We start from the raw sequence: 26,322 nt of genomic DNA, 5'->3' as shown, positions 1-26,322 counted from the left end.
GCACATGGTTTATTCTAGTGAAATAAAAAGACGATTTCATTTTCGTTTTATGCACGTACATTCAATTTATTTGTCATAACAATATACGTAATCTGAAAATATATTCTTTGACAAGAAGCATTGTGCGTTAGAAAACGGTAGCTCTATCATAAAAATATATGTATCTGTCGTCTTGATGAAAAGGCGACGAAACAATATACATATAATATACATATATTATATATATATAAATATATTGGTTTAATCGGATTATTAATCCAATACCAATTAAAAGAAAATTATGTATCTATATAGCGCATGTATCGCCGTTTGATTTGCTTTTTCTTCCTATCGCGTGACTGCAATTATATTCTGTGCAAAAAGCAGACGCTTGCATAGACGATAGCGAACACGTTTCCGGCTTATCGAACAGTTCTACAATATCTTTCAATGTTTTAATTCACTTACATGCGTAATTAGACTAGTTTGCACACTTGAGATTCTTTATCCGTACATTTCTAACATACACTTTGTTCTAATAAGATGAATAATCAAACATATCGTTTATCAAGTTCTAACAGCCCAGAAATAAATTACGAATTGTTCAATCTATCTTTATAAATTATTATTTAAAAAAAGATTTTAATTTTTTGCTTTTATTTTAGATTTCCTTTAACTTTTCCACAATACAATATTGAAATCGTAGCTTAAAATGAAAATTTTCGCTGCTTTTTCTCTTCCTCGCAGAACTGCCGATAAGTCGGCGACGAGTCCCGTTGGATTTTTTTCTTCCAATAGGCGCCGGATCTAGCGATTATTGTTCGACCATTATCTCGTACTCGTCGAAGGCGAGCTCGGAACCTCCGAAAGGTATGTAGCAAACGTTGTGGGACGGCTGTACCTTGCCGATGGTCACGGTACCCTCGTGATGCACACGGCCGACGAACAACGGTTCACCGTCTTCGGTCTCGCCCGCCGGGATCGCGTTCGACGGAATGTTGCCGCCGCTTATCGGCAACCACGTGGGTCTGCAGCCGCAAAGAACCTGTTTCAGAAAACCTCATAAGTGTTTGAAAGATCACAGGGGTTAATTAAATATCAATCGGTTTATCGAGGATTTTTATTCGACTGTTTCTACAAGTGGAAGGTAGCTCGCGAGGATTTCTCACCTGGTAGTCAGACTTTCCGTGCTCGGTGCCGCCCCAAGCAACGTAGCAGACGGAGTGACCAGGCTTCACTTTGCCGGGGATGAGGGCACCCTCGTGGTGAGCCCTGCCAACGAACAGAGTCTCGCCGTCGTCTCCACCTTCAACCGCGTCGGGAGGCACCATCCCGCCGGATGCGTCGCACCAGCACACGCTCCCTGCTAATCCCTGCTCACCCAACGGCGCGGACGGAGCTGTGGAAGCTATAATTATGTTATATTTAATAATGGAGCAATTTAAAGTTTTAACAAAACGTAAAGAAATTGTAAAAAAAAGTGGTACAATTAAAAAAAAATTCAGCGATCACATTCATCCTGACGCAGTCAAGCCGTATCCGATTCATCAACGTATTCGCGTGCGTAAATAATTTCACGTCAGATCCCATGCGATTAATAAAGCACGTGCTAAGGAGGATAAAGAATTAAAAGATGCAGACCAAAAGCGAATAATGCGATTGCAGTGAAAAGTGTGAGGCTGTTCGATTCTGAGAAAGGCAAAAGCCGAGTTCAAGCATTCGTGCGTGAGAGCGCGATAGAAATTTAGATTTACAATTAAGCGTGATAAGATCGCTCAGCAATTCCGAGATCGTGTCGGCGCTTCGATAGAGTTACAATTAAATAAGACTGATGCTCGAGCGATCGAGCAAGCGATCTCGGAGTTACCGTGGACGTTCAGAGAGACTATTACGTTTCTTTTGACCGGTAGCGACTGCGGGATATTGCTCGAAATGGAGCTTCCAGTTTCCGGTCGCGCCCCAACCGGTGCGCACCCCTACGTAGCTCACGCCGATGGGGTTCGGGTCGCGCCACTCCATGAGGACCGCGCCGCTCAGGCCGCCTGATCTGACCGTGATGAGCCCGTCGAGCCACGTAATCGAGAACCTCTTGTGATCGCGATCGCTGAGAAGATTCGGCGTGTCCACACGCATCTAGCGCAAAATTTCTCACGTTGGAGTACATGCCCGTACCGCCCGACGCTTAAGGCTTTAATCTGGCATGCATTAACAAAATCGAACCTTGTCGGGCTGCTTGCGATCGTATCTAATAACCGACGCCTTGTTTTCCCACCCTCCGAGCATGATCTCGTACATGGGACTCGACTCGCCCTTCCGATCGGTTAGCGCTACGTGCGCGTTGCTCTTAGCTTTCACGTCGACTATCAGCGAGCCGCCTCGCACGGCATGAAACTTGTACTGTAGCTGGTTAGGAGTGCTCAAGGGTTTGCGACCTTATCGAGCGTATAAAAAAAAAAATTAATTATAAAAAATAATATATAAATAAGAAAACTCACATCTTATTCTGGCAAATTGATCAAATAGTTTCGTTACGAATCTTATTTTCTCGGTACGTTGCTCTCTGAATTGAAGTGTCCATTTTGACATGCTATTTTACGCTACTTTTTATCATTACTCAAGTTGCGATACGATTGATTGACCTTTCAGCAACTAAAAAAGCTGGAAAGCGCTCGGGTAAACTAATGTAAAGTATCAATCGGTGCGTGTATGCGTGAACGGTTGAAAATAATTCAATCAGGTGCCGATAGTGCCCCTTATCAGGACCGAACGTGCCGCGCGTATCGACGTGCTGAGTTAACGAACGCTGTGATTCCTTCTGGATCCGTCTTACACCCGACAGATGCCACGAAAACATCCACGAAGGAAGCACATTTAATTCAGCGTCGACTAAGCGCGGTAAAAAGGTAAAATACGTGCTAGGATGACATCAATCAACTCGTACTCGGGCAGAAAAGCAGGCTCTACGCCACGTGCGACTACGTCAAGGCTCTCGCAGGGATTTCTCGGTGACTTTTTTTTTTTTTTTCTTTTCTTCTTGTTCAAATATACATTACGTACAACCACCGTAACCGCCGCCGCAGCATATGGCTGTGCGAGTGCCGCGATGCCGCAACCCGAAAGGACGCCAGAAAGAGAGTCATCGGAAAATCAGAAAGTGTCAGATAATCAATCTTATTTACAAGAGAGTAGGAGGATAGACGTCGATCGATCTAAGTATCGTTTTTTTATCTATTACGTCTACCTGATTACGGGTGTCGATTTTTAATTTGCAAAGTGAGGAATTAATAAGAGAAAGAGAGCTACCGACAGCTACGAATTGGCTCTGGAAAAAAACAAGTCTTTAAAATACGAGCGTAAGAAATTCTGACGCCTACCTTCGATAAGCCATTCTCCGGTGGCACCCCAGCCGGTGCAAACGCCGAAGTAGCCGATCCCGAAGGGCTCCGGGTCGGCGTAGGTCAGGAAAGGAGACGACTCACCCTCCTTGCCTACTGTAAGAATGCCGTTGTCCCACCTGTGAATTTACAAGACGAGTAAAAAAAAAACGTAAAAACGAGACTTGGACTTTTGATTTGATTTAATTTAAAGGCGGGTCAAGGCGCGCGATATCACCGTCGATTAATCGTCTTAATTTAATAATTCTTTTATGAGGCATGGGGCTACCTGATCCAGAAGCCGCGGTATTCATCCGCGCTCAGGATGTCGGGCGTTTCTGTCTCCGCCACGTCCGGCCTGGTGCGATTCTTGCGCACGACGGACTTCTTGTTGCTCCATCCTCCGATGAAAACCTAGGCAAAGAAAAGTAATCGTCAAACTCTACGTTCCACCGCGTTAAAAAATTTAAATTATTTTTTGGTGACGAAATGGTCTCACCTCGTACATCGGTTCTCCTTCCTGAGGGCCGGTGGTGAGGGCGATGTGAGCATCGTTCGGCGCTTTTATCCGAAACTGAATCTGCCCGGCGGTTACGGGATAGAAATGATACTCCAACTTGTCTTCGGTGCTAAGCGCTGAAAAAAAAGAAATCGTAAGGCTTTATCTTCCTTGGAACACGAGCGAGCATGCCGATTCGCCTCGTCTCGCATAAATCAGAGTTGTAATTAGCAGCGAGCTAATCGTTATCGCGAATACGTTCCACCCCTCGCGGGAGGGGAAGCGCGCCAGGAATCGAGACATCCCGACGCCAAGTCGACCTACGGCAGTTCGTCAAGCGGTCAAGAAAGTAGGACAATGCAGGATTCGGTCGATATCGCGCTCCGGTAGTAATAATCATGCACGTGGCTCGCGTTACATCTCGCAATTCGATCTCGTAATATCTTAATGACAGCCCCCGCAAAGGTCGTCCGGCGTGATCGCCGAACACGCGAGAGAATCCGCAGCGCGCGGGATTTTTTTTTTTCCTTTTTTCTTTTCTCTTTTTACGAGTCGGAGAGCGAAGAGGCAGAGGGTGCTATCAATCGACGGCGGCGGCAAGAACGAGCCGCTGTCATTTACGATCGTCGGCGTAAAGTAGAAAAGAAACATGTTCGCGCGAAACGCGCCGACCGCGCTGTTAAAAATAGACGTGCAATCTCCACCAATAGCTCCGATACCGCACGCGATGCTCTGAATCATCCTCACCGAATTCTCGATCGAGTTACTTGGCCGTAAATCGACGCTCCGCGGTAAAAGCGATGCGATTTTTCCGCGAGGATACCGCCCGCAGGAGTCGAGCAAACGAGTGTGACTCTTGGCCGATTAATTCCGAGGCCGGCCTCGCTGAGATAGCGCGACGCGTTCTTATCTGTTTTCCATATTTCATTAGTTTTTCTTTATTTTACGCGCTAGCGTCGGAAAGGTACGCGTGCGAGAGAGAAGCGGCGGCGACAAACGTAACGATTATAAATAGTTGGACGAGCGTACACGTCGTGGTCAGCCCGCAAACGCTGACATCGTACGTCGTGAGTTTAAGGAAAAGATCGCGCGGTGCTATTTGGCGCGGGCCACGCCACGGAAAAATTCAAACCCTCTTTAGGCCGGGCCGATCGTACATGCGCGCGTACGTTGTCGCCGATATTAAAATCGAGGTCGCCGTTAAGCGCACCGGGTCTAGCGCCGTCGTCGCTGCTGATGTCATTCTTATTTCGATGCCAATTACTTCACATTACGCGACGTCCGCGATCCAGAACGATCGCCGCGCGCGATGACCATGCCCATCTACGTTACATTTTCTAAAAGAAAAAAAAAAGGAAAAAAAAAATAAAATAAATAAAATAAGAAAACTGTTCGTCTGAAACGTTCCAGTAGTCGCTCAATTATTCCGAATTCTGCGGCGAGTCCTCGTTTTCGGAACTGGCACGATTATCTCGCAAAATTGATAGGAATCTTGACGCAGATAAGAAGTTAGGTGGTTTAGGATAAGTCTGTAAGATCGCCTATCGCCGGAAGGCTCCTTCCTTCTCGCACGTCCCGAGGCATCGAGGTGGCTCGAATCACGTTAATTTAATGCGCGGTAAATTGATTAGCTTCTACTATGTGGGCCGTGCTTCGCTCCCAATTAACATAACAACGCGAGAATTAGTGCTATTGAGTCAATTCGAATTGCGCAACTACGAATACCGCCGGTCGCGCTCGGCGCCGCGCGTGCGAGGATCTATTCAGCGCTTTTTCGCGAAAATCCCTTTCGCGACGCCCGTGAATTACGTGCGTAACGATCACGATTCTACGGGGAATCAATTAACGATTTTCTTCCGTCGCGAGGTTCGAAGGTGGTAGCGAATACCAAGACAGACGAGACGAGAGACATCGGCGGCCGGGAAAATAATCCTCGCAACGCTCGAGCGGCTTCGTGCCAGATTGCCTGTTAATCCCGCTACGGTAAATCGCTGCCGATCGCGTAACAGTAGGTAGAACTACTCGTCGAGCCGTTGACCTCGCATAGCAACTGTCGCCGGCTTTTACGCCGGCAAGGTGGACCGCGGCGTTTCTGCCCCGAAGACTCGGCCACAACAGGTGCCAATCTGCCACCTGCTCTCGACGAGGCTGCAGCTCTTATCGAAATTTTCCCGGCGTGGCCGCGACCACGTCCGGACCGGGAAAGATTCCTCTCTAGAACTCGATCGACGCGCGGTACCAGCATTCACGACGTACTCGAGTGACGCATGCGAGTGGATCATCCTCGCAGCTTGTGACGGACACCTGACTGCGTTTTTTTTTCTTCTCGTTACCGCGGTGACTTCTATTGTGAAGAATTCTGTTTTTCAGAACGATATTTTATCGCGAGCCTGCCTTCCCGTCGCGTTACGTTTAATTACGTAATGAAAAAGCAACGCGTTTTTTTTTTTTTTTTTTCTTAGCTTCGAGGGACGATCGCGAGAAAAAGCGTGGCGAAAAAGGGACACTGAACAGTAGGCCGCGCGTAATTAAAGCCTCGCTTAAATTTTACAGTCAGGTGAATGGGAAGAACGTTTGTTTCTAGATTTACGAAATGCTCCCGTAGATTTCGTTCCGATACCCGCGCGGGACAGCGGAAGGCGGAAGGATGACGGAGGAAATAAAAAAACATCGCGACGGCGCGAGGCGTGATTCATAGGCGAACCTGATTGCGAAGACTAGGTCCGATCGAAGAGTCTAGTTTTCAGATTAGAGGCACGGGAGGCGACTCCGGGGGCGGCGGGCGTTGCGAAACGCAATAGGAACGTCGAATTACGCAAGGACGCGACGGGATTGCATTCTTATGACGTGATCGCGAAGCGACACGTGTCGCCGGACGTTGTCTTGGCGATTTCCCTGGCTTCGTCGCGATAAACCGCGAAGTTTCTCACGCTGGTTCCTCTGCCTGTGCGACAAACCTCGACGCTAACGAGTCAAGCGGATTCATTATTACAAATTACGCGATACATATGCACGCGAGGATTGCGCATCGTCTGCGATTTAACGTACGATCGCGAATACCTCCGCCTCGGGTTTCGTTCGCCGGGACGCCGGCCGGCTTGTCAAACCGGCACAGCCGCGCCTCGACTCTATATTTAGAGAGACTCAATCTCGCAAAGAAAAGCTGGCTTTAAAGATGCTATTTTCTCCCCGGAAGTTCCTTCCCCGCAGATTTCTTCGCCTGGATCGCCGACGATTTTTCCTTCGTTCGAAGCAATGTCAATTCAGCGTCGCGTCGTTACGCAATGTTAGGCTTCTGTTTGGTTAAGCCCTCGCGAACGATCAGCCGTAATCGAGACGCAATGAATGAATAATAAAGAATATATCTATACACGATGACGTAACGTGTCTTAAAGCTTGACAAAAATGAGCAGCGATCTAGCAAACGCTCGATATTGCTCTCGTACTTATTGCTGGATCCAGTGAAAAAACTCGCGGAGAATCGTGGTTGAAAAAGAATCATCGAGCGCTCATTACCGATTAATTTCATGAACGTGATTAACGAGATACTTACAGACCGCCATGTCGCTCTTGCTGCTTTTTGTTTACGCTAAATCCTCCGGCGAAGAGTACCAGAAAAGTCACCGCGATGCACACACTACGAAGACGGAGTTCGCACTGCGCGATGACGACGCGCGTAGAATTTTGACGTCTCCGCGCTCTCCGCTTGCAAGGTCTTCAGGCTGGCGCGTGCGCGTTTCGCTGCTGACCATTACGACGCGCGCTAATCAACGAGAGTATGACTCACGCGGATGCATATTCGCGGATGGAATTCCGCCGACATAGTTACAGCATCCTCGATATCCATCCCGTCTCGCCCGTTCTCCGTCCGCTGGAAAATCGAATCCGATTAATCGTTGACGCACGGACGTAATCGTCAAATTTAAATATATGCAATTGCGTGTCGGAATCCGATTAATGATCTTGCGTGATCTGTTCTGTACCGCGCTTGTTTGAAACACGCGTGTTTCTTTCTTTTTTTTTAACTAGCGGCGTGGCGGTGAAAGTTCATTACATGATTCACGGGATCGCGATTTATCTTTCGCAGAGGGATCGCTGTAATTAGTAGGCGCTTATGCGTTCATTACTCGGGACAAACAGCAAGTGGCGAACAGTCATTGTCGTTATTAGACGATGATTTCACTTGGACTGAGTCTACGCGGTCCTTATCGAATGACGGATGAACTCTCCGCCCGTCCGATGTTCTCGCGCGACGTGACAAATTGTTAGCGCGTTTTAATTTAATTTAAACTAGAAAAAACCATGCGCGCGCTATTTTTACAGATTACGAAAAGAAAATCATGTAACTTACAAATCTGATTGAGCTTCAGCGGAATTGTAGAGTTCTGCCGGTGACTGTAACATAAAATGAAACATATTAATGTAGACATGTTAGTATTTAAATTAATGTAAAGGTAAAGCTTTATTTTATAAAAGATTTTATTTAAAAAAAATAAATCTTACTCAAAAGTTGCTTCACCGATGCATGATGTTCTTCCTGGACTTCCTCTTCCTCCTCTTAGGATGTCTGCGAAAAGTCGGGTTGATCCTTCTTTTAATGATAGAGTATTATCTGAAACAGAAAAATTACAATTAATATTCTGTTCTGTTCGATGTCTTATTCCGTCACCCACCACGACGATCTTTTTATTTAGGGAGAAGACACCTCGAGCTCGACGAGCGCATAAAAAAACGTAAACAGATCAACTCGAGCTCGCCGAGCGCATAAAAAAAACGTAGATAAACTCGAGCTTCGAGCTCGGCGCTTCCGAGAACTCGGCGCGAGAAGGACAGCGGTCAATTGACGATCGTACCTATCGACTGTCTCACTTTCTTTTCTTTCGCGGTACTCTCTTTCTCTCCAAGGGCCGAAATCTCTAACGGTCACTTCAGTCCAGTTGCGGAGGCCCGGGCGCGAGGACGCGTCTCTAATCGTTCCGCAATTACGCGTATTTTCGACCGCGGATAGAAAAATGTCGCGTACGAATAAGTGCCGTCGTCGACTCGGAGACGAACGATTATTTTTTATACTCGTGTGTTATTCTACTTACTGTCTTGCGCTTCGTGAAAGTGCTTCGGAAAGAACAGGTTATGTCACGGGTGGTGCACGGAGCGTCCGACCTGAAGTGTCTATCAGGCCCGGCATTTTCAACCCTCTTCACTCGGCATTTTCTTCGGATACATTCAGCCGGTTCCGACGATCGCGCCATTATCGGAACGTGAGATTTTCACCTTGCCCGTCTTCTTCGTCGCGGCCGAAATTCTCCTCCCGTTTCGGACAAATAATTTTTGGAGAACTCGAGGAAGATCAAGTGTGCAGAACATTCATATCGCGGCTCGTTTCGTTCATCGTTTGGTGCAAATTCTGGATTTCGCTGACGAGATACTACGCTGACGAGATGCCACGAAGGAAGGAAGGAAGGAAGGACGGAAGGACGAGCTATAACCTAACCAGATGACACAAATGTGAGTAACCTGCAACACATTAATAACACGCTAATTAAGATAAATTTTCATCGCGATGCAAATCTGTTCGATTTAGCGAGAGCTCGAAATGTCCAAAAAAATTATTAAACCGCGCAAGGAATTTTAATGCAAAAGTTTAATAGTCTCGCGTATTAAGTTTGTAGTTTAAAAAATTCTTACGCACGGTTTGAAAGTAGAATTGACCGCACAAATGATTATTATCGCTAGACAGCAAGTGACCGATTCCTGGTGGTCGACTACCAGCGATTGTTACTGAAAGCAAACCTGAATACGTTGATCCTCTGTAGATAAGAAACTCATGATAAAAAGGGTACCTACGTCCGTCGAGATAAAAAATTTCTATCGTTTCTGTAAACGCCGGCGTTGACTCCTTCAAATCAATAATTAAAAATTTATTCTCGCTTTAAATCTTAGTCTCTTTCTTTCTTTTTTTTTTTTTAAATAAAAAGCAAACGTCCTCCGTGAATCCCGTGAGATATTTAAAATACTTTTACAAAAATCAATAAATAATAATTCCATTATTACTCTCCGATCATCTTACTTAATTAAAATTTAAAATAACTTCCCTCGCGTCTCTTAACAATCAGCAAACACTCGATATCGTTTACGGAAAGAAATTGCATGCACGCGTACTCGTCTCTAGAACGGATCATTATTCAGACTCGGTGCGAGCGGCAAAAGGCTAAACGTGTTTGACTGCTACGAGTGTGGTGGTCCCGGCGATGCATGCGCGCCGTGAAATGCACCGACCGGTTCCGAGAGAATCTCATAAAAGCGACTACGCGACAAAGTATCCCGATGTTGAAACTCGGGGAGATTGAGACTTGCAACACCGACTTAGAACAAACATAAAAGTACTCGTGAAAGATATCCGACGCTGCTCTCGAGGTCCCTTGAACTTTCAACGAACGTATCGCATTGTAACGATAATCCTGTCTCCGAATCATTTTTGTACGCGCTCGCAATTTCGTCATCTCGTTGATGCCCCGCGTAGCGAGACGTGATCCCGGGTGGCTCGAAGGTATTACGGCGTTTCAAGGAGTCGCGGACGAGGTTTCCTCACGCGTAGACCTTCTCCGCACGTGAGTTTCCTTCTCGAGTCCCTAGAAACTGGTCTGGACCGCGAATGCCGAAGTCAGGAAAGATTGTTAACGCCCACTGGCCTTGTACTCTTTCACGTGACGAGCGAAATAGAGACCCGCTCCGAGGCTTTCTAGAGCAAGAACGGCTCATTTTCGGTGCCCGCATCGACGAGTAACAAGTATGAAAGAACGAGGAAAGTGCGGCGGATATTGGCATACGAAAGCAAATAGCGTTTTATGTATTTTTTTTTTCCTTTTCTTTCTTTCTCTGTTCCTTTCTATCACAGTCGAGGCTACGAAATATAACCATATCTCACTTCACCAACGATAATTAGAATATACATACGTACATAGCGTATTGCAAACGAATAAAAATTAAACGACGTAATATCGTCGCGCTTAAAGAATTAAAGAAGACGTTATTTTACAGTATACAGAAAGTACAAGTTATATGACGAAGTTGTCAGCGTTATTAGAATCGATGCGCGTCGCAAGGTAGAATACAATACTACTACAATGTGTAAAAATTGCCAATAGCTGGCACGAAATAAAATTAACAGCCGTCGTCTATTTCGAGTCACTGTTGACGCTCGAGAGAGAAAATTATCGCGAAATATTACCTACGATTAATTTTTTTATTTATTTCATTAATTCGGTTTAATCTCGTGCATTTATCGGCGACCGGGGAGCAGTCGCACTTGTTGCACGCGCGACAAAAGCGGCACGATTATTTTGACAAAACCGATTTGCGAAGTCTATTCCGAAGCCCGAACGAAGCCGTAAAACGATGCATCGCAGAGATTGCCCGTCTCGTGCGTCGACAGCAATAAACGCGTCTCGGATACGACGTTGATAATAGCTACTTTTATTAATTTTCTTTTTTTTTTTTTAATTATTTTCTTTTTATATATCTCGCGGTGACGACGACTGTTAAATTAAATCGTACCTGCGGCCGTTTCGAAGACCAGGCGCTTTGACGCGCGGCAGATCGATCGAAGCTGAATTCTCCACGCGCTATACGCGAGCTGATGCGTATACGCGAGTCGTTATTAATATCAAGTATCGATTCACCGCGTTGTGCACAATGCGATACGTGCGATGCGCTTCGCGACGTGTCGCAATTATCGTTGCATTCCGTCTTATCGTCGGGATCGCGCGTCTCCGCGCACCGGCGCGAACGCCGTGCTCTCGGAATTCCGCGTACGCGTGTAAGCAACGGTTTCTAATTAATTAACGAGAAGGCGATATTCGTCCGCCCGCGCGGGGAACGGACGCTGGGGAGTCTATTTTTTTCCCCTCGTAATTGTTCCTGATTAAAATGAAACGACCACACTTGTACATATACGAACATACATACATATATCACTAGCTACTACCGCGATGTCCCTGACCGAACGCGTTCCCTCCGAGGACATTTTATAGAACACGAAATTCGACCTGACGCTGAACGTTGATAATTATTTGTCGCCTCTATTGAGTAACAATATATATTTTTTTTTTGTTTTTTTTTTTTACGCAAATTTTAATAATTTAGTCAACTAATCAATTCTCGAGGAACGTGGTCAGGGATATTTAACGTCAAATATCAGCATCTCGGTAACAACTAGACGGCGTTGTGTAAAACGTGGACGCGGATTTACGTAAAAGTATATTATTGAAATCGCCGCTTTATGTTTCTTTGACAACAGTGCTAGTTGGATTAGTAGGGTTCGCTTATTATTAACTTATTAAACAACTGCGTTAAATAAGATAAGGGAAGTACGTGGCGTGGGCGCCAGCTAAAAGTTAAGTAAAGCTATTCAAGTATTCCTGACTCCGTCGCCCGGAGCTTCTCGCTTCGCGGCGGAAGCCCGTGGCCGACGACGAAGTCGACTGCAAGAAGCGACAAGGCTGGCGGATCGCGTTTCGCGAGGCGAGGTCTCCGTTGATCTATTAGTCGCAAGGCACGTTGAGCGCTGCTCCGGTTCATTAGCGGCCACGTCGGACGTCGGTTCGGGCTCGGTGATGCGCGAAGAGCGCGGAGATAACCGGAAGTCATCCCGTCCTCTGCCTCTTCCTCTCCCTGTCGTCCGTCGTTATCTTCCGGGCGGGGGCCGACCCTCAGAAGCTGCCGCATTCCCGCAACACGCGGTTTCCCAGCGGCAACGGTGGGCGGAAGTTGTTGATCACCTGCGAAACGTAAGAAAAAAAATAAAGGAAAAAAAGAGGATCAAAGATTACACGCGTGAAAACGTGAGGGCGTGTCGCGATGGGTGCTTCGCCGTCGTCGATCCGAAATATTATACGTTCCCGCCGACCGTCGTAGACGGCCGACGCGGTGCACGGCCGCGGTCGTCGACGTCTAAGGCGTCCTGAACGCCTAAAAATAGCCGTCGGTGATGGTTCGCGCATATCGAGCGAAGGAAAACGGAAAAAAAAGAAGAAAGAAAAAAAAAAAGAAGCGAGAACGCCGACTCGCCGTGTGGTTCGATATGCATCTCTCGCGGCTGAAAAATGGTAATCGCGTCTCGCCGCAGAGGCGTTCGCCGTGTCACGTTCGCCGCCAATTCATTTGTCAAATTCTAAGACAGAGTAAATCGGAAAAGTATCGGGAGAAAATAGCGGTACGGAAAGGGGGTGACGGATTTAAACGTTTCTCGCTTACCACCCCGTGATTTTCGTGGCATGGGCACTCCTCGCCGCGTGGGAACTTCCGGAGATTCCGGAAGATGTTGAGCTGATGATGCGACACCTCGATGTATTTCTTGAAGAGGATCCAAGTGACGCTCTCGTTGCACGGCGGCGTCGTCAGCGAGCCCAAGTACGTCCAGTACCCGTTGTCATCTAGACCAGGAAAGAAATTAGTTCCCCGCGCGAAAGAGAAAGCAAGTTTCTACACGACCAAAGCGACAGAAAGAATGCGTAAATGCAATTGCTGAAGTCAGCAGTAACATGCCGTTGTAACAAAGCAGGGCTTGGCGTACCGTCCGATTACGTTTTTTTTTTTTAATTATTTTTTAAAGGATGGTGTTGAATATTATTCGGAGATTCAAACTGCATTTTAAAATTGTTATTTTCTGCAATGGAAATTTAAAATCATTGGTATAATATATCTCCGTTTTTCCGTCATTCTACGCGTGTCACACGAATCGCGGCTCGGTAATCAAAGGTAATTATTTCGAGAACGGAATTGTATGATTTGATTAATGTGAAGGCCTCGACGAAGAAGCGTATTTCGTGTAGGTGCGAACCCTTCCGTTCGTTTTATCTTTTGGTGTCATCGCTAATACCCGCGAGCGACATTTCTCCGAAATAATGCCGATATAGGTAATACTAACGAGGACAAACGTACAGGTGAACGTCTAGGCGAGGGTCCACAATGCAAGTACGGTTAAAACGATAAAGTTCACGAGCACAATTCAAAATAGCATTTAAAAAAAAAGAACCAAGTACCAGTGTGCGCTAAGCGGGACTAAATGGTGAGAATGCTGGTATTAACATTCGTGATATTCGTGTACACAGCCCACTTACGAAAAGTAAAAAAAAAAAAAGAAAAGGAGGGAACCAAGGTAGATTAAATTACGAAGACACTATCTAATTATGCAATATTTGTACACATATGCGTCGGACAGTAAAATAAGGAGCCTCTGTGAAGACTTGTGAGTCGACAGGAGGAATTGCATTTCGACATCTGTTCCTCGCGCAAATAAATAAATTCGTCTGTTTTATGTTAGGCACGTGATAAAAAGAAAAGAAAAAAATAAGAAAAAAAAAACCAATTACTGCTACGACGTGCATTGTCACATCATGCCAATCATCCCGTGACATGTGCCCGTCCCGGTCGTGCGCGTTCGGCATGCAAGGCTTCGTAAGATTGGCGGCTGCTTGAAAATAACCAAGAGGCGTAGGATAATTGGCGTTCTTTATGTACTTATTATTTTTTTTTTTTTAATGATATTTTTCTCTTTTTTTTTTTTCTTTTTCGAGGCATTGCTGAAAAGCGGCAGCCGCACGCTCGAGCGCGCAGCATCTCAAAATCATGCTCTCCTTCTTTCTCATTCTCTTGCACGATCTAGTCCAAGGCAATACGAACCTTGGAAGTCCCATTTGTTCTCGTGGCGTGGTATGATTCGGTCGGCCCAGCGCATGCACGGATTCACGCATCTCTGCGCGCCGGCCCGTCCGCCGCGCACTGTGCGTCGACGTGCGCGACGCGAAGCGAGAGAGCACAAGGCATATGAAATTTCGTTAGTCTGATGCTGTTAATGCAGAGGCACGCGCCAGGCAATGGTTAACGATACGCTAACGAATGGCTTCCGTCATCTCGGAGACGGTTCTATTACTTTGGCACCGTTTAACGTTACACTAACTTGGCCGTGACAAGCCAGAATTATGAGGGTGTCATGTACGTTATATGAGTATTTATATGTCTAATAAAAATGTCACAATAAAATCATCACGGTGCGAAAATACATTTTGTATTATATACCTTTTTTTTTTTTTTTGTATGGTGTATAGAAATAAATTTAATTCTATTAATTGAAACTGTAAGAGTTTTACTCGTGCCGCTTCCGATTTCAACGGGCAGTGTTCCCGTTCGGATTAATCAATTGCATAGGTCGGAACTATTACATTACGATTCGATCAGCTTGCGCAAACATGTTTAAGCTGCAGCTGAATATTACAGGAGCGACAAGAACATGGGTCACGGACACTATGCATCGACGAATAGACGGAATGTTTGATCAAAGGGACAATCACCAAATTACCCGAGCGATCACTCGATTGAAAGGCAACTTACCGGGAAGAAGTTTACCGGGGTCGATAGGCTCCGTAATTTCGACGACCTCGTCTTTGTGCGAGACGTACGGCAGCAGCCGCGCAATCTTGTCCATTTCCTCGTGGGGTTTGCCGACCTGCAAAGGCAAATATTACGCTTTCCTTCCTTCCTTCCTTCTCCGATTGTAATGACACGCGATTTCACGAGACCGAGACGTAATTAAATCGCTTTCCCTGGACCTAACGAGCTAATCTCAATTAAATTATCCGATCGACAAAACGATAAAACGCGTATCTTTCCAGATCCGCGTTCTTGAAAATTGAAGTCTTCATAATTTCATAAAGGAAAACCTCGCAACATGTTTATGATAAAAAAAACTGGTCGAGTTATCGCAAAAGTTTAACGAGCCTTTCTGACAAGTATCGTCGAACATAGTGGCCGTGGTGGCCGCGAAATAGCGACACGAGGAACAATTGGGCGCGATAAAAAGGAAAAAACCGCTCGACATTGAGTCGCCGATTACGCAATGTCACTTTTAGAATTGTGTCTGGCGCGTTTTGTCGCCGTTGCAAGAGCTCGTCGCATAAATTTCCCTCGATAATACGCGACGCGAGCCGCGAGAATCTCGCGGGGAACATCTCGAGCGCCGGACGTTGCGCAAGAGATAATCACGATGCACCGCGCGCGAGGAAAGCCCGCGAGATTTATTTCTCGCGCCCGATCTCCGTAACAATGTCGAGAGGCGTGCGCTATTCGCGGAGTGGAATTTCGCGGTTTTTCCCCTTCGGCGTTCTCCGGCGGCAACCTAAATATTAGACAGAGCGCTGTGCTAGACGGAAGCGGGTAATTGCCGTTGCACGCGACCGAGGTATTCTTTCGCTACAAAACGAAACGACGGCGAAACGCGCGCTCGCGTGTCTCGTTTGCGGGCCCGATATGGCGACGACCGTAATTACGTCTCAGCGTTTACATAATCGACCGTTCGACGACGATCGCCGGTGACACCTCGACGGGGATCCTACTTACGTTTTACGTAAAAAAAAAAATGGGAAAAAAAGGAAAAAAAAATATTAGTTGACTATAAATAGACGCGTAAGTCCGATGAGTATAAACGAATTAGAATCCATAGAGTTAATGGAAGAGGTGTGGCTTCCGCGAGCTGACGACAGGCTTGTGTAAAGATTCGAACGAGCCGACGTGAATTAATATTCCAGATGCAAGACGTTGCTCTTGGCGAACGAGATAGAGACCGTGGCTTCTTTCGCGTTCGATCCGGCGCGAGATACCTAGATCGGAAGCTCCTGGCGGGCTTACTTTAATTATGGGAATAATACTTGAATTTTTAATTTCTGCGATGCGTTTTAACTATGCTGCGAACCTTGAGGAATACTCCTAGAACGGCCAGGCCATCGGAAGCTTTCGCGGCTTCGGCGAAGGTCTTGTACTTGCTGGTGTTCCAGTGAACGAGATGCAGCTGAAATCAAACAGTTTTGTTACCCTCCAGCGAGTCCGTCGCGCATCAGGCCTAATAAAGTCTAATAATGATTGATCGCGGGAGAGAAGCGGAACGGCCGAGCGAGCGTTTAATCCGCAAATGTGCAATTAAGAATAAACAATTCGCGAGTATCCGCCGTCGATGAGATCCGGCGATCATCGACGGCTTCTTGTCCCGTTTTCGATTATCTCGGCATAGATCTCAACTATTAATATTCCTCTTGACCGCGATTTACGTCACCGGGATCGCGAGGGAACTTCGTCGATAAATGATAATTGACTTTGACGGGCGGTCGTTAGATAGATTATGCAATCAGCGCGGTAACTGGACGCTCTCTCTGAAATCTCGCGGATATCCGCGCGCCCGATCGACCCGGTTTCCCAGATCGCGCTACGCCCGCACGTATCATACCGCCGGCGAGCTTTGCGGCGAGGCGAAGCCTCGCAACGCGGAAAGAAGCGCGTCGCGAGGAAAATAAGGCGTGCACGGAATTACGAATGCAAGTCACCGCCGTCGCCTAATTGACTCGCTAATGCGCTCGAGGCTCAGGCCGTCTAATTAACATCGGGATCGGGCGATCGCAAAGACGCGGATTAAACAGCGCCGCCAAGAGAAAGCGTGGTCGTGAAAAAGACTCGGGTGCTCGTCTGAATTCAACGCGAGCGATCACGTACGCGAACGGCGAATCGTATGTAATTTTAAACTTGTTTTTCTCAATCGTTGTTTATTCGCGTCATTATTATTATTACAGGCGCGCGGTACCTATCGCGCGGATGAAGTTTTTCCGTCGCGACACTAAGGAGTTATCGATGTTTCCCCGGGCCGACAGGTCAAGTTGAAATCAACTGTTTATAATAGATCAAAGACCACGCGCGATCGATTATGTAATCAGGAACGATTTGAGATCGAGCAAACAAGTTATGCACTGGCGAAATATGCAGGCGAGGGAAGCGTCGGGCTTCCGAGATGATTCTCACGATGGGCGCCGTTTATCTTCGCGTCAGGAAACAAGTTTAGGAAACGCGTAATTTTTTTTTCCTTTTTTTTTTTCTTCCTTTTTTTTGTTGGCGGTTGTTGGATTAATTGCTGGCTCGCAATTCACGAGCGAGTATTTGTTCGCCTTCAGGAATTTCTTTGTTATCCAGCCCACATCTACGTTACGCAAATCGGCTATTATTCGCACACGCGAGCTGCAGCTTCGACGATAATGCCCATTATCATTTCCGCGCGCGTCCGCTATTTTTCCTCCTTCGCGAAATGATACGCGGCCGGCTTCGCGGACGGATGCACAGCTGTCGGAGCATAAAAAAACCTTTGACACGTCATTTGGCATTCCGTCAATGCGACGCTAATGGCGCATTATTTACAACGCAATCGAGACGCCTGCGTAATTGCATTATTAATACGTCTGTCCGCAATTGGCGGCTTCTGCGCTGCGTTTGGAATACTTTATACATTTTCTTTTTTAATTGAGCACATCTGCAAGAATGTCCCGTCTCCGTCTGTGTTCGTAAACGATTAATAACCACACCTGGAGTCTCGGTTTATCATCTGCAAAACGATCGGGACTAATAAATCGCGCGATTGCGGCTCTTGGACAAGGCCGACGTTGCTGCAGGCTTTGCGGATGATCGCGAACGAAGTGAATCATACTCTCGATGTGACTGGATCGCTGAATGGGCCACGTCGACTATGAAATGCAATAATCGCGCCTGCTCATTTGCCGCGCCGTTGCGATGCAGCTTACAGGCGACGATTTTACTTTCGGGGTAGACGATTGTGTTTCGTTGATAATTAAATTCGGTACCTCTCCGGCGAAGGCTTGCCCGTCGACCGTGTGCTCGGATCCTCTGGAATCGCTGCATCCCCAGTGGCAGTGGTACTGCTCCAGCTTGTAGACGTCGTCCATCAGCGGCCCGCCGCTCAAAACTGCCGGGACAAATCGAGACATTACGTCAGACGGTCCGATAAGATGCAAATGAACGGCAAACGTCTAAAGAGCCCACGTGAAATTCTCTCGGGCGTCACGAACGAACGTTGCCGATGACGGGCCCGTTTTATTACAGGATACGCTTGATTAGCCAAACTACGTGAACGGGGCTACAACGAGAGAGGATCGTCGCATTTGCACCGAGCGTGACTCATTTATTATTTTGCGTCTCGCCGCAATCTTTTTTCGGGCGCGATAAATTATCGCGGGAAATTTTCGCCGCGCCAAGTTTGCGCCCCCGCGGAATTTTCCGTAGGGGCTGCAGTTGCTCGTCGCGAATGGAGTCGATGGAAATGCTCGCGAGCTATTCGCGCCGCGAAAATAAAGTTCCACGGAAGAAATAATAAAAATTACGTCGCCTCAAAATGGTCTAGCCCTTTCCCCCCGTGCTTCGGTCGGTCGTACTAGTTCCTCCTCGGCGAATACGCAATTTGGCTAACGTCGAATACTTCCGTACGTTGAAATTTCTCCAAAGGCTTCGATCTTCTCTTGTTGAAGTGACGTCGCGACTTTATTATCGCGATGGTCTATCTATTGTTTCGCGTCACATATCGCGGAGTGGAGCGCGCCGCTCCGCTTCGTGCCACATATGAATACACATAATACGCCACGGCACGGTCGTCCTCGTTTCGCAGTACGCCGCGGGCGAACTCCGGTACGAAGGTAAAGGCCCTAAGTGGCACGAAGCCGCCGGCGAAACCTTCGACACGTACGTGGCGGAAATTCCCTCGCGATCGCCGTTTCTCTCTCGCATGTAATCTCGGAAATACATAAGACCGTGACAAAACAAATCGCATCGCGTTTGCTGCTTTACGTAAGGTGTGCATGATGCACGAAATTAATAAAAAGCGTTACGTAACCGATTCGTGCCCCGCGTGGAGAGCTCCGTTTATACAGTTCGCTGCAAAAGCGGCGGGTGCTACGCACGTCTAATCGCGTTCAGCTCCGCTGGCAACGTTCACTTTTACGGGAGCGAGCTCGAAATGTATGCGAGGTCGAATAAATCGCGAGCACAATCGTCTAAAATTACGTCGGATTGCTCTCGACGCTGGATGAAACGCGTTAGCCGCCGATTTTCTCGCTTAGCGCCCGCGACGATCTGCAATTTGACGTTTCGATCGCAATCGCAGCCGCAAGATTTCTCCTCTTGGAGAGTTCTATTCGCTTGTACGTTTATGCGAAAGGTGCATCAACTTTCGATTCATACGATTATCATTGTCATACAATTTGTCCAAGCTGCAAACTTTTTTTTTTCTTTTCTTTTTTTAAATAAAAAAGAAAATAGATCGCATAGAAACTTTTATTCGTATTCACACTCACACGTGCCGTCGCCGTCGGTGTCAATTCGCCAACAGTAGCCGGGATTAACAAGTTTTCGAGATGCCGTGGCGGGATATTTCCAGCGCAGAGGCTTGCTGCTGAGAGCCTCGTGATCGGATTCCACCCGCTTGGTCTCGATGTTTACCGGGCTCTGCCTCGAGCCGGCCGCCATAGGGAACTTGGTCACCCACGTGCTGGGTCCTGCGACATACGCGTATAAATTAGAAACAAAATAAGTCTCGAGCTATAAATATAAATTTGGAACTTCATTAATCTATATGAAAATAAAAAACGTAGATCGGGATCTCGTTATATTTGCCAACAGGAATTGACGGAAATGATTACTCGCTTACCTCCGCGATCTTAGTTTTACGATAAGAACGCTGCGATAACGAGATGCCGATTCGGTGATACGAGCTCAAGCTCGAGCGAACGAAAAAAGCTCGCATGTCAAGCGCGAAACGAACTCTTTATCACGCCGCACGTCACGTGCTGATAATGATTCAAGTTCGCGACTCGGTTCGCGAGGACCAGCCACCGCGAGATTTGCTCTTTCTATTTAACACACCCTGACGCGCGGTGCGAATAACGTTTGCAAATACGGTAATATATGCTTATTATTGGCAAAGCGATAACTGAATCGTAGATAATCCGCGAAGGCCACGTTGAGTCTGCGCGTAATTTATTATGCGGCAAGTTAACAAAAATGCTAATTAAAAAACCGTGTCAAATCGAACGGATCAGTTTCGACGGCGCGCGAAAGCTGATCAAGCATATTATTAATAATCTCTCGCCTTATCTGACCACATACATACGTCACGTGTCGACGCATTAATCTTTCTTTATCGGGGCACGTGATCCCGCCGTTATTTGCTTTGCAATTCGATGTCGAACTTGTCGTTCTAACACGCGAAAGATCGACAAAACAAAAAAGAAAAAAAAAAACATCAGAAAATATACACGAATTAAACAAGCTCCATTAATTAGCACGAAAATGATGAAAGATTCTCAACTCGAAGAATGCCGATTTTCGTGGAAATTGTAAACTAATTACGCGTTCAATTATAAATAATTAATATAAAAATTAATACAAAAAAAAAGAAGTTAATTCGCGCTTCAGTCGGATCGAAGCCGCGGTCGATCGATCGTCTATCGAAGCGTAATTAATCTCACGAAAGAAAATTCATCGTTACAATTTTCGCTCCGTCGTACCGCGTGTAATTCGAGTCCGCGCCGTACCTAGACTTTCATTTGGAAGCTAATGAAAGGCTGACTCTAAACAAAGTAAAATTGGAAACCTGCAGAAGAGGCAGCGCCGAGAAATTATTGCAAATGACTCTGTCGCGGTAATACCTGATCCTGAATGCAGTCCGCGCGCGGCTCGAATCTGTAGGACGTTCGCACAATCGTCTGCAAAATTGAAATCGCCCCGCGGCTTCGCGGAGTAAAGCGAGTTAGTCATTCGCGTGGCGTAAGAGCGTAAGAAATCCGTCCGCGGCATTGAAATCGGCGTCACGTGAATTTACATTGAAGGATAGCATCCGCGGCGGTGACAAGGCGGCCGTTTATCCCGCTTTCGAATCAAATAGGCGATAACGGCACGCAAGCTCACGACGCACGCCGAAAAGATAACGCGAGGTGAAGCGCGGTGTGCCCAGCGCGGAATCGCACAAACGCGGGAACGTTGAATGGAGAGATACATAAATCAAAGATAATTAAACGGCCCGCGGTGTCTTTTATCAGTTACGCGATAGTAATATACGTCCTAGATAATGGCCTGTACATTGAGATGCACGCGAGTCGCCAGCGCGAGCGATTTTCTTCGCGTCGTTTCGTCGAAATCGTTCCGACTTTGACTAATTTCTCCGCTGCTCCGATACTTCTGAACTTTACACCTCACACGGATAGGTAATTCCCGTTATTAAAGCCGAGACTAGCGTGGGCTCGTCGGTCGTTGGAACGAGCTTAATTATAATGACTAATTAGCGGTAGAAATTACGGAAAATTACAGGGCCGTGAAAATATTATTAGTTCGAAAGATTGTGGCGTCGATACCGCTGATTTATCTTAAATCAACGTGACGATTCGAGCCGCCGTCGAGAGTAGATAGCGAGAGAGAAAACGACGCTTGGTTCGTTCAACCTTGCGACGCGGTGATTCAACGAATCTCGGGAAATAATGTAAGGCCGAATGCGGAAAACGGTGAATGCGCTTAGCGGATATTTCTCTTCATTCCGGTACGGCAGTTCCCCTTGCGCCGCGCACGAAGAATACCAACGCACTTCTCTCGCGAACACGAACGTTTTCCACCTGCGCATTAATACCGCTGTGATTCCGTTTATCCGCAGTCATTATCAAAGGCCTGATACAACGTTACATTAAAAAAACAAAACAAAAAGAGAAAAAAAACAGTCATTTGAGAACGAAGCATCGCCGCGATCTATCTCTCCGCAGCACGTGCGATATTTAGATATCTCCGCCGTGAAATCTCACGTCCCGTTACGTTTTATTTATATCCCTGATACACGCGCTGTGCGGCATTACCTCATATATGGCAAAAAAATTCTATTCAATATTCACGAGTCGCGGATCAAAAGGCTACAATGCGCGGCCGATCTTCCTTCTGCGCGGTAATTCCGTTGCTATTCGCGTGAGCGGATATCAACTTTAAAATATGCGGGGCATTTAATCATTAGGGACAGTGGGGCCACGGGACGACGTTTCCATTAGCGAGTGCGGCGCGCAAATAAGTCGTCGCGCGTAGGTTTTCACAAGCGAGTGCATAATAGGCGCGCACATGGAACGACGGTCCGTCAAGTCGGCGGACAATTTGCAGCGAATCCTCGCGAACTAAGATCGTTCGGAGCGCGCGAGATCTCTCCGGCAGTTCTCCAATTATAGGCTGATTACGGGCTGATTGCGGGCTTTCTTCCTCGCCGATATTCTTACACGCCCGACGCGATGTTGCGCGAGGAAAGCACGCGGTTTCGCAACTTCGCGTTTGCACGCGACGCGCGTTCGTGAAATATCATCGTTCTCCTGGCATCTGTAAGCGGCGAGACCTTTTTCACGGAACGCCGGGGAACGGTTCCCGTGGGCGAGGGCCTAGTAGATAAAATAGGACCGTAAGAACTCTATAAAAATTCCAGACCACGCGCTCGTAGGTGTTCTAGACCTGACGTTAATCGAAGAAAAATAGAATCTCTCCTCCCTTCTTTTTCTTTTCTTTTTTTTTTCCTCCTTCCTAGCGTTAACGCGGCAATGAGAGCACTTTTTATTTTTGTCCCGGATGGAACTCGATTGAAATCGCATTTCACCGGCGACAGCCTAAATCGATAAGAAGCGCCCCGCGATAGCGATATAGCGTACAAATATAAATGTATGAATACACAAATCGGGGACCCTGTACAGTTCTCATTAATCGTCGGTAAAGCGGCCCAGCCTCGATTACCTCGAAATTCTAATTAATTTGCGGGTGATTTCGTTTTCGATGGACCGCGAGCACTCCCGATGGTGCCGGGAACGGGAATTGGAGTCAAGGGTGTTTGTTCCTAGCGCGGTGGCGACCGGCCGTCCCACGTTCGAAATTGCACGATTCCCCCCGTTGGTCACGCGCCAAGATAAATCCGCTCGGAAAACGCGATCCCGCGCGGTTACGCCGGTGGCGGGCCGCAATTACGCCGACCAAATAATTGATGACGGGCTGAATGCATCGATCAATCTCAAAGGCCGCGGCCGCGCGTTTGAACAACCGCCGGGACTCGGTCGTGGGCTCTCCCGGGGGATGATCTCGACACCTTCTCGTCTTTGCCGGCCGATCCGCGGTACTCGCGGGCTTCGCGCGCGGATTGCAAAATCGCCCCGGCCGTCCCGCCAATCGGTCGAAAGATAGCGCTGACAAATTGACTCGGGATTAAGGGCGCTCGGAGGCATGCACGGCAGCCCCGGTGGCGGAAGCGGGTAAAACTGGGTCTGCGACCCCCTCCGGCGGTCGTATGCGTGCCCGTCCGTGTGCCCCGCGCTCGGCCAACGTGTGTGTACCGCCCCGGCCGGCGCGGGAACACAGGTGCATCGGCCTAACGGCACCATGGAAGAGAAAACTATTGATTTTCATTTACCCCGCGGAACGCAGACCTCGTGCCCCTCGCCGAGTCCGCGAGGAAAGAAGCGCGTCTCTCCCTTCGCCCGCGTCCCCTGGTCGCTTGGCACGGCCCGTTCGCCCTGCATTTCGTGCGAGAAGACAACGGCCCCGGGTCAGTGAGCCTGCGGTGCCATCCGGAAACCGAGACGGGAATCGAACCAACGGAAACGGGGGAGGGAACGGAGGGGAGAACGGATAAAACGGAACGAGCCTTCGACAGGGCTCTTCGCTCCGCGAACTTTGACACGCGGGCTTGCATGCGAGGCAACTAACACGCGGCCGCGTTTTGACGCCGATGAGACGCGTTAATTGAAATCGAACAGACTGCGTTCATGTCCATTAATTAATTTTGCGGTCGGCTTAATTTACGCTTTATCTCCTTGCAGTTCTAAAAAAAAAAAGGGAGAAATTGGAAGTAGGCTAAATCGGGATTAAAGTTAATAAAAATCGTTTCGAGGCTGGCGACGGACCACGTGAAAAGTCGGCAGCAACCGCGAACGAGGCTTGTCGCGTGAAAATGTTTTGCAGCGAAAGATTTTTAATAAGATACTATTTATTGATTAGTTGAAGAATTGAGGTGGCCCGTAGGGATCGATAATCCTACGAGGGGGGAAAAAAAAAGAAACCCGAACGGTTGTTCCGCGCTAAGTTTTTTCCCGGGGTTTCAATTTGAAAAATAAAACTTGTTTTACCTTCGTCTTGAAGGAAAAAAATGGAAAGGTGACTTACACGTGACGTCGATCCTTTCCGTTATTACTCCTTTCTTTTTCTATATATTTCGTACAATTAAAAAAAAAAAAAATATATATATATGTGACCTCGCGACGAAATGAAAAAACTGATGGGTCCCATCGTCTAACTTTTTACTGCTAGATCGAGGAAGAGAGAGAAAGAGACAGAAGGAGCGCAGAGGGTATTTTTATTACCGCAAAGGAAAGTGAGAGAATTTTTGTGAAGCTCAAGTATACGAGTTGAAGACCAAGAGACTTTAATCAGTTGCGCTCGTCGTTGTACTTGAAGCGTTCTCGCTTTTTTTTTTCTTTTTCTTTTTATTTTTTAATTTAATTTAATTTAATTTTTTTTTTTGTAGTTACCGTTTCGTAGAAAAACAAAGAGGATATTTTGCTTCACGATGAACACCGGCATTGGCAATGTGATTTAATTAACTGACGCGATAGGAATTATCGCGTTCGCTCGGCGTGGTTAATCTGCCAACGAGATACCGGGCCGACGGCTCGCCAGCCGGCCACGATTGTAATGTTAAGCACAGAAATATCTCGGTTATATGCATATTGGATGCACGACGATTGACAAAGTGGTCAATCAATAAATTCGCCGCGCGCTTATCGGAAGTAAGGCGCGAGGGAAACGGTCGCGTGCGATTCACGAGAGAATTGCCGATGTTACACGCGACCGCAATCTCTCCCGAATTAGAATTTTTTTTTTTTTTTTTTTTAACGAAACAAGTAAATCTCGCGCAATTAAATCTACAATATTTAATTTGATTTTTCTTTTCATACCGTTCCGGAAGTAGTCCCATTCGTCCTTCGAGCCCATTTCCTCGTCCGGTATGTGTCTTTGAGAGTCGATGGAGAGTTTAGAGTCGCGAAATTGAGGCCCCAGCAGAATTCGCACCCGCTCGTCCTGAGCGCTCGCGCGTCGTCTCGCGTCGATCGGCCGCACAAGCACACGCGTCCCGGGGTCGCCGGGGCGTCGGGGAAGCGTCGGAATCTCAATGGCAATGCTCTAAAATCTCTGGACGATTTCGTGGAAGAGAAAGAAAGGCCGACGCGACACGCGGATTTCTTCGCGGCCTCGCGAAATTCACGCGCGGACCTCGCGGAAACTCGAACTCGAAGCGCGAGGAGGCTCCTCGGCGCGTTTCCTCCCGAGCACCGTACGCTTTCTACTCGCCTGTCGAGTTCCTCTCCTCCGTTTTTCTTTTTCCTTTTTCGCGGTCTCCGCGATCGGGAAAAGCGACCGACAGGCTTACGCGTCCGACGACAGCAATACCGGCCGGCGCCTCCGCGCCGCTTTATATCGCGCGCATCACATAACCCACACGGACGCGGCCGACACGGCGGTCGCGCATGCGTCAGTAAATATTCACACGTGCGCGGCCGCCACACGTGCGCTCTACCACGCGGACAGATCGAT

The 26,322-nt window shown here is 47.4% G+C and overlaps 2 protein-coding genes across 7 annotated transcripts; both read right to left on the bottom strand.

The window, feature by feature from the left end:
- Positions 1-34: 34 nt before the first annotated feature.
- On the bottom strand, positions 35-7,558 carry LOC139107037 (C3 and PZP-like alpha-2-macroglobulin domain-containing protein 8). Of its 6 annotated transcripts, none has more exons than XM_070664252.1 (8): positions 7,406-7,558; positions 3,853-3,989; positions 3,643-3,767; positions 3,354-3,493; positions 2,200-2,411; positions 1,872-2,112; positions 1,149-1,387; positions 35-1,024 (listed from the first exon to the last, which is right to left on the bottom strand). In XM_070664252.1, exons 1-8 carry the CDS (start codon positions 7,413-7,415, stop codon positions 794-796), a joined length of 1,335 nt encoding a protein of 444 aa, XP_070520353.1. In that variant the 5' UTR covers positions 7,416-7,558; the 3' UTR covers positions 35-793. The 6 variants fall into 6 exon arrangements, with proteins under 6 accessions (XP_070520353.1, XP_070520354.1, XP_070520355.1 ...); XM_070664253.1 differs by having other exon boundaries at positions 1,149-1,378; XM_070664254.1 differs by lacking the exons at positions 1,872-2,112; positions 2,200-2,411 and adding an exon at positions 3,037-3,066.
- A 2,238-nt stretch (positions 7,559-9,796) lies between these two features.
- Positions 9,797-26,322, bottom strand: Cah1 (carbonic anhydrase 2). Its single transcript, XM_070664695.1, has 7 exons — positions 25,686-26,322; positions 20,025-20,225; positions 18,522-18,643; positions 16,598-16,693; positions 15,241-15,355; positions 13,105-13,283; positions 9,797-12,629 (listed from the first exon to the last, which is right to left on the bottom strand). Exons 1-7 carry the CDS (start codon positions 25,720-25,722, stop codon positions 12,561-12,563), a joined length of 819 nt encoding a protein of 272 aa, XP_070520796.1. The 5' UTR covers positions 25,723-26,322; the 3' UTR covers positions 9,797-12,560.

Source organism: Cardiocondyla obscurior, linkage group LG12, assembly GCF_019399895.1.
Source record: "Cardiocondyla obscurior isolate alpha-2009 linkage group LG12, Cobs3.1, whole genome shotgun sequence".
Classification (NCBI taxonomy): Eukaryota; Metazoa; Arthropoda; class Insecta; order Hymenoptera; family Formicidae; genus Cardiocondyla; species Cardiocondyla obscurior.
The sequence above is the reverse complement of the archived record's forward strand: the minus strand, read 5'-3'. Positions and strand labels throughout refer to the sequence as shown.

What these genes read in the sequence shown, in the direction of transcription:
- LOC139107037 (XM_070664252.1), bottom strand. An exon ending in TACCGCGGCTTCTGGATCAG is followed by an intron (nt 3,494 to 3,642) that starts GTAGCCCCATGC and finishes GTAAATTCACAG; the next exon opens with GTGGGACAACGGCATTCTTA. An exon ending in CGGAGAATGGCTTATCGAAG is followed by an intron (nt 2,412 to 3,353) that starts GTAGGCGTCAGA and finishes ACGCTCGATAAG; the next exon opens with GTCGCAAACCCTTGAGCACT.
- Cah1 (XM_070664695.1), bottom strand. Translation starts at nt 25,722, where the DNA reads ATGGGCTCGAAGGACGAATGGGACTACTTCCGGAACG. An exon ending in ATGGGACTACTTCCGGAACG is followed by an intron (nt 20,226 to 25,685) that starts GTATGAAAAGAA and finishes CGTATGTCGCAG; the next exon opens with GACCCAGCACGTGGGTGACC. An exon ending in CACCGACGGCGACGGCACGT is followed by an intron (nt 18,644 to 20,024) that starts GTGAGTGTGAAT and finishes TTGTCCCGGCAG; the next exon opens with TTTTGAGCGGCGGGCCGCTG.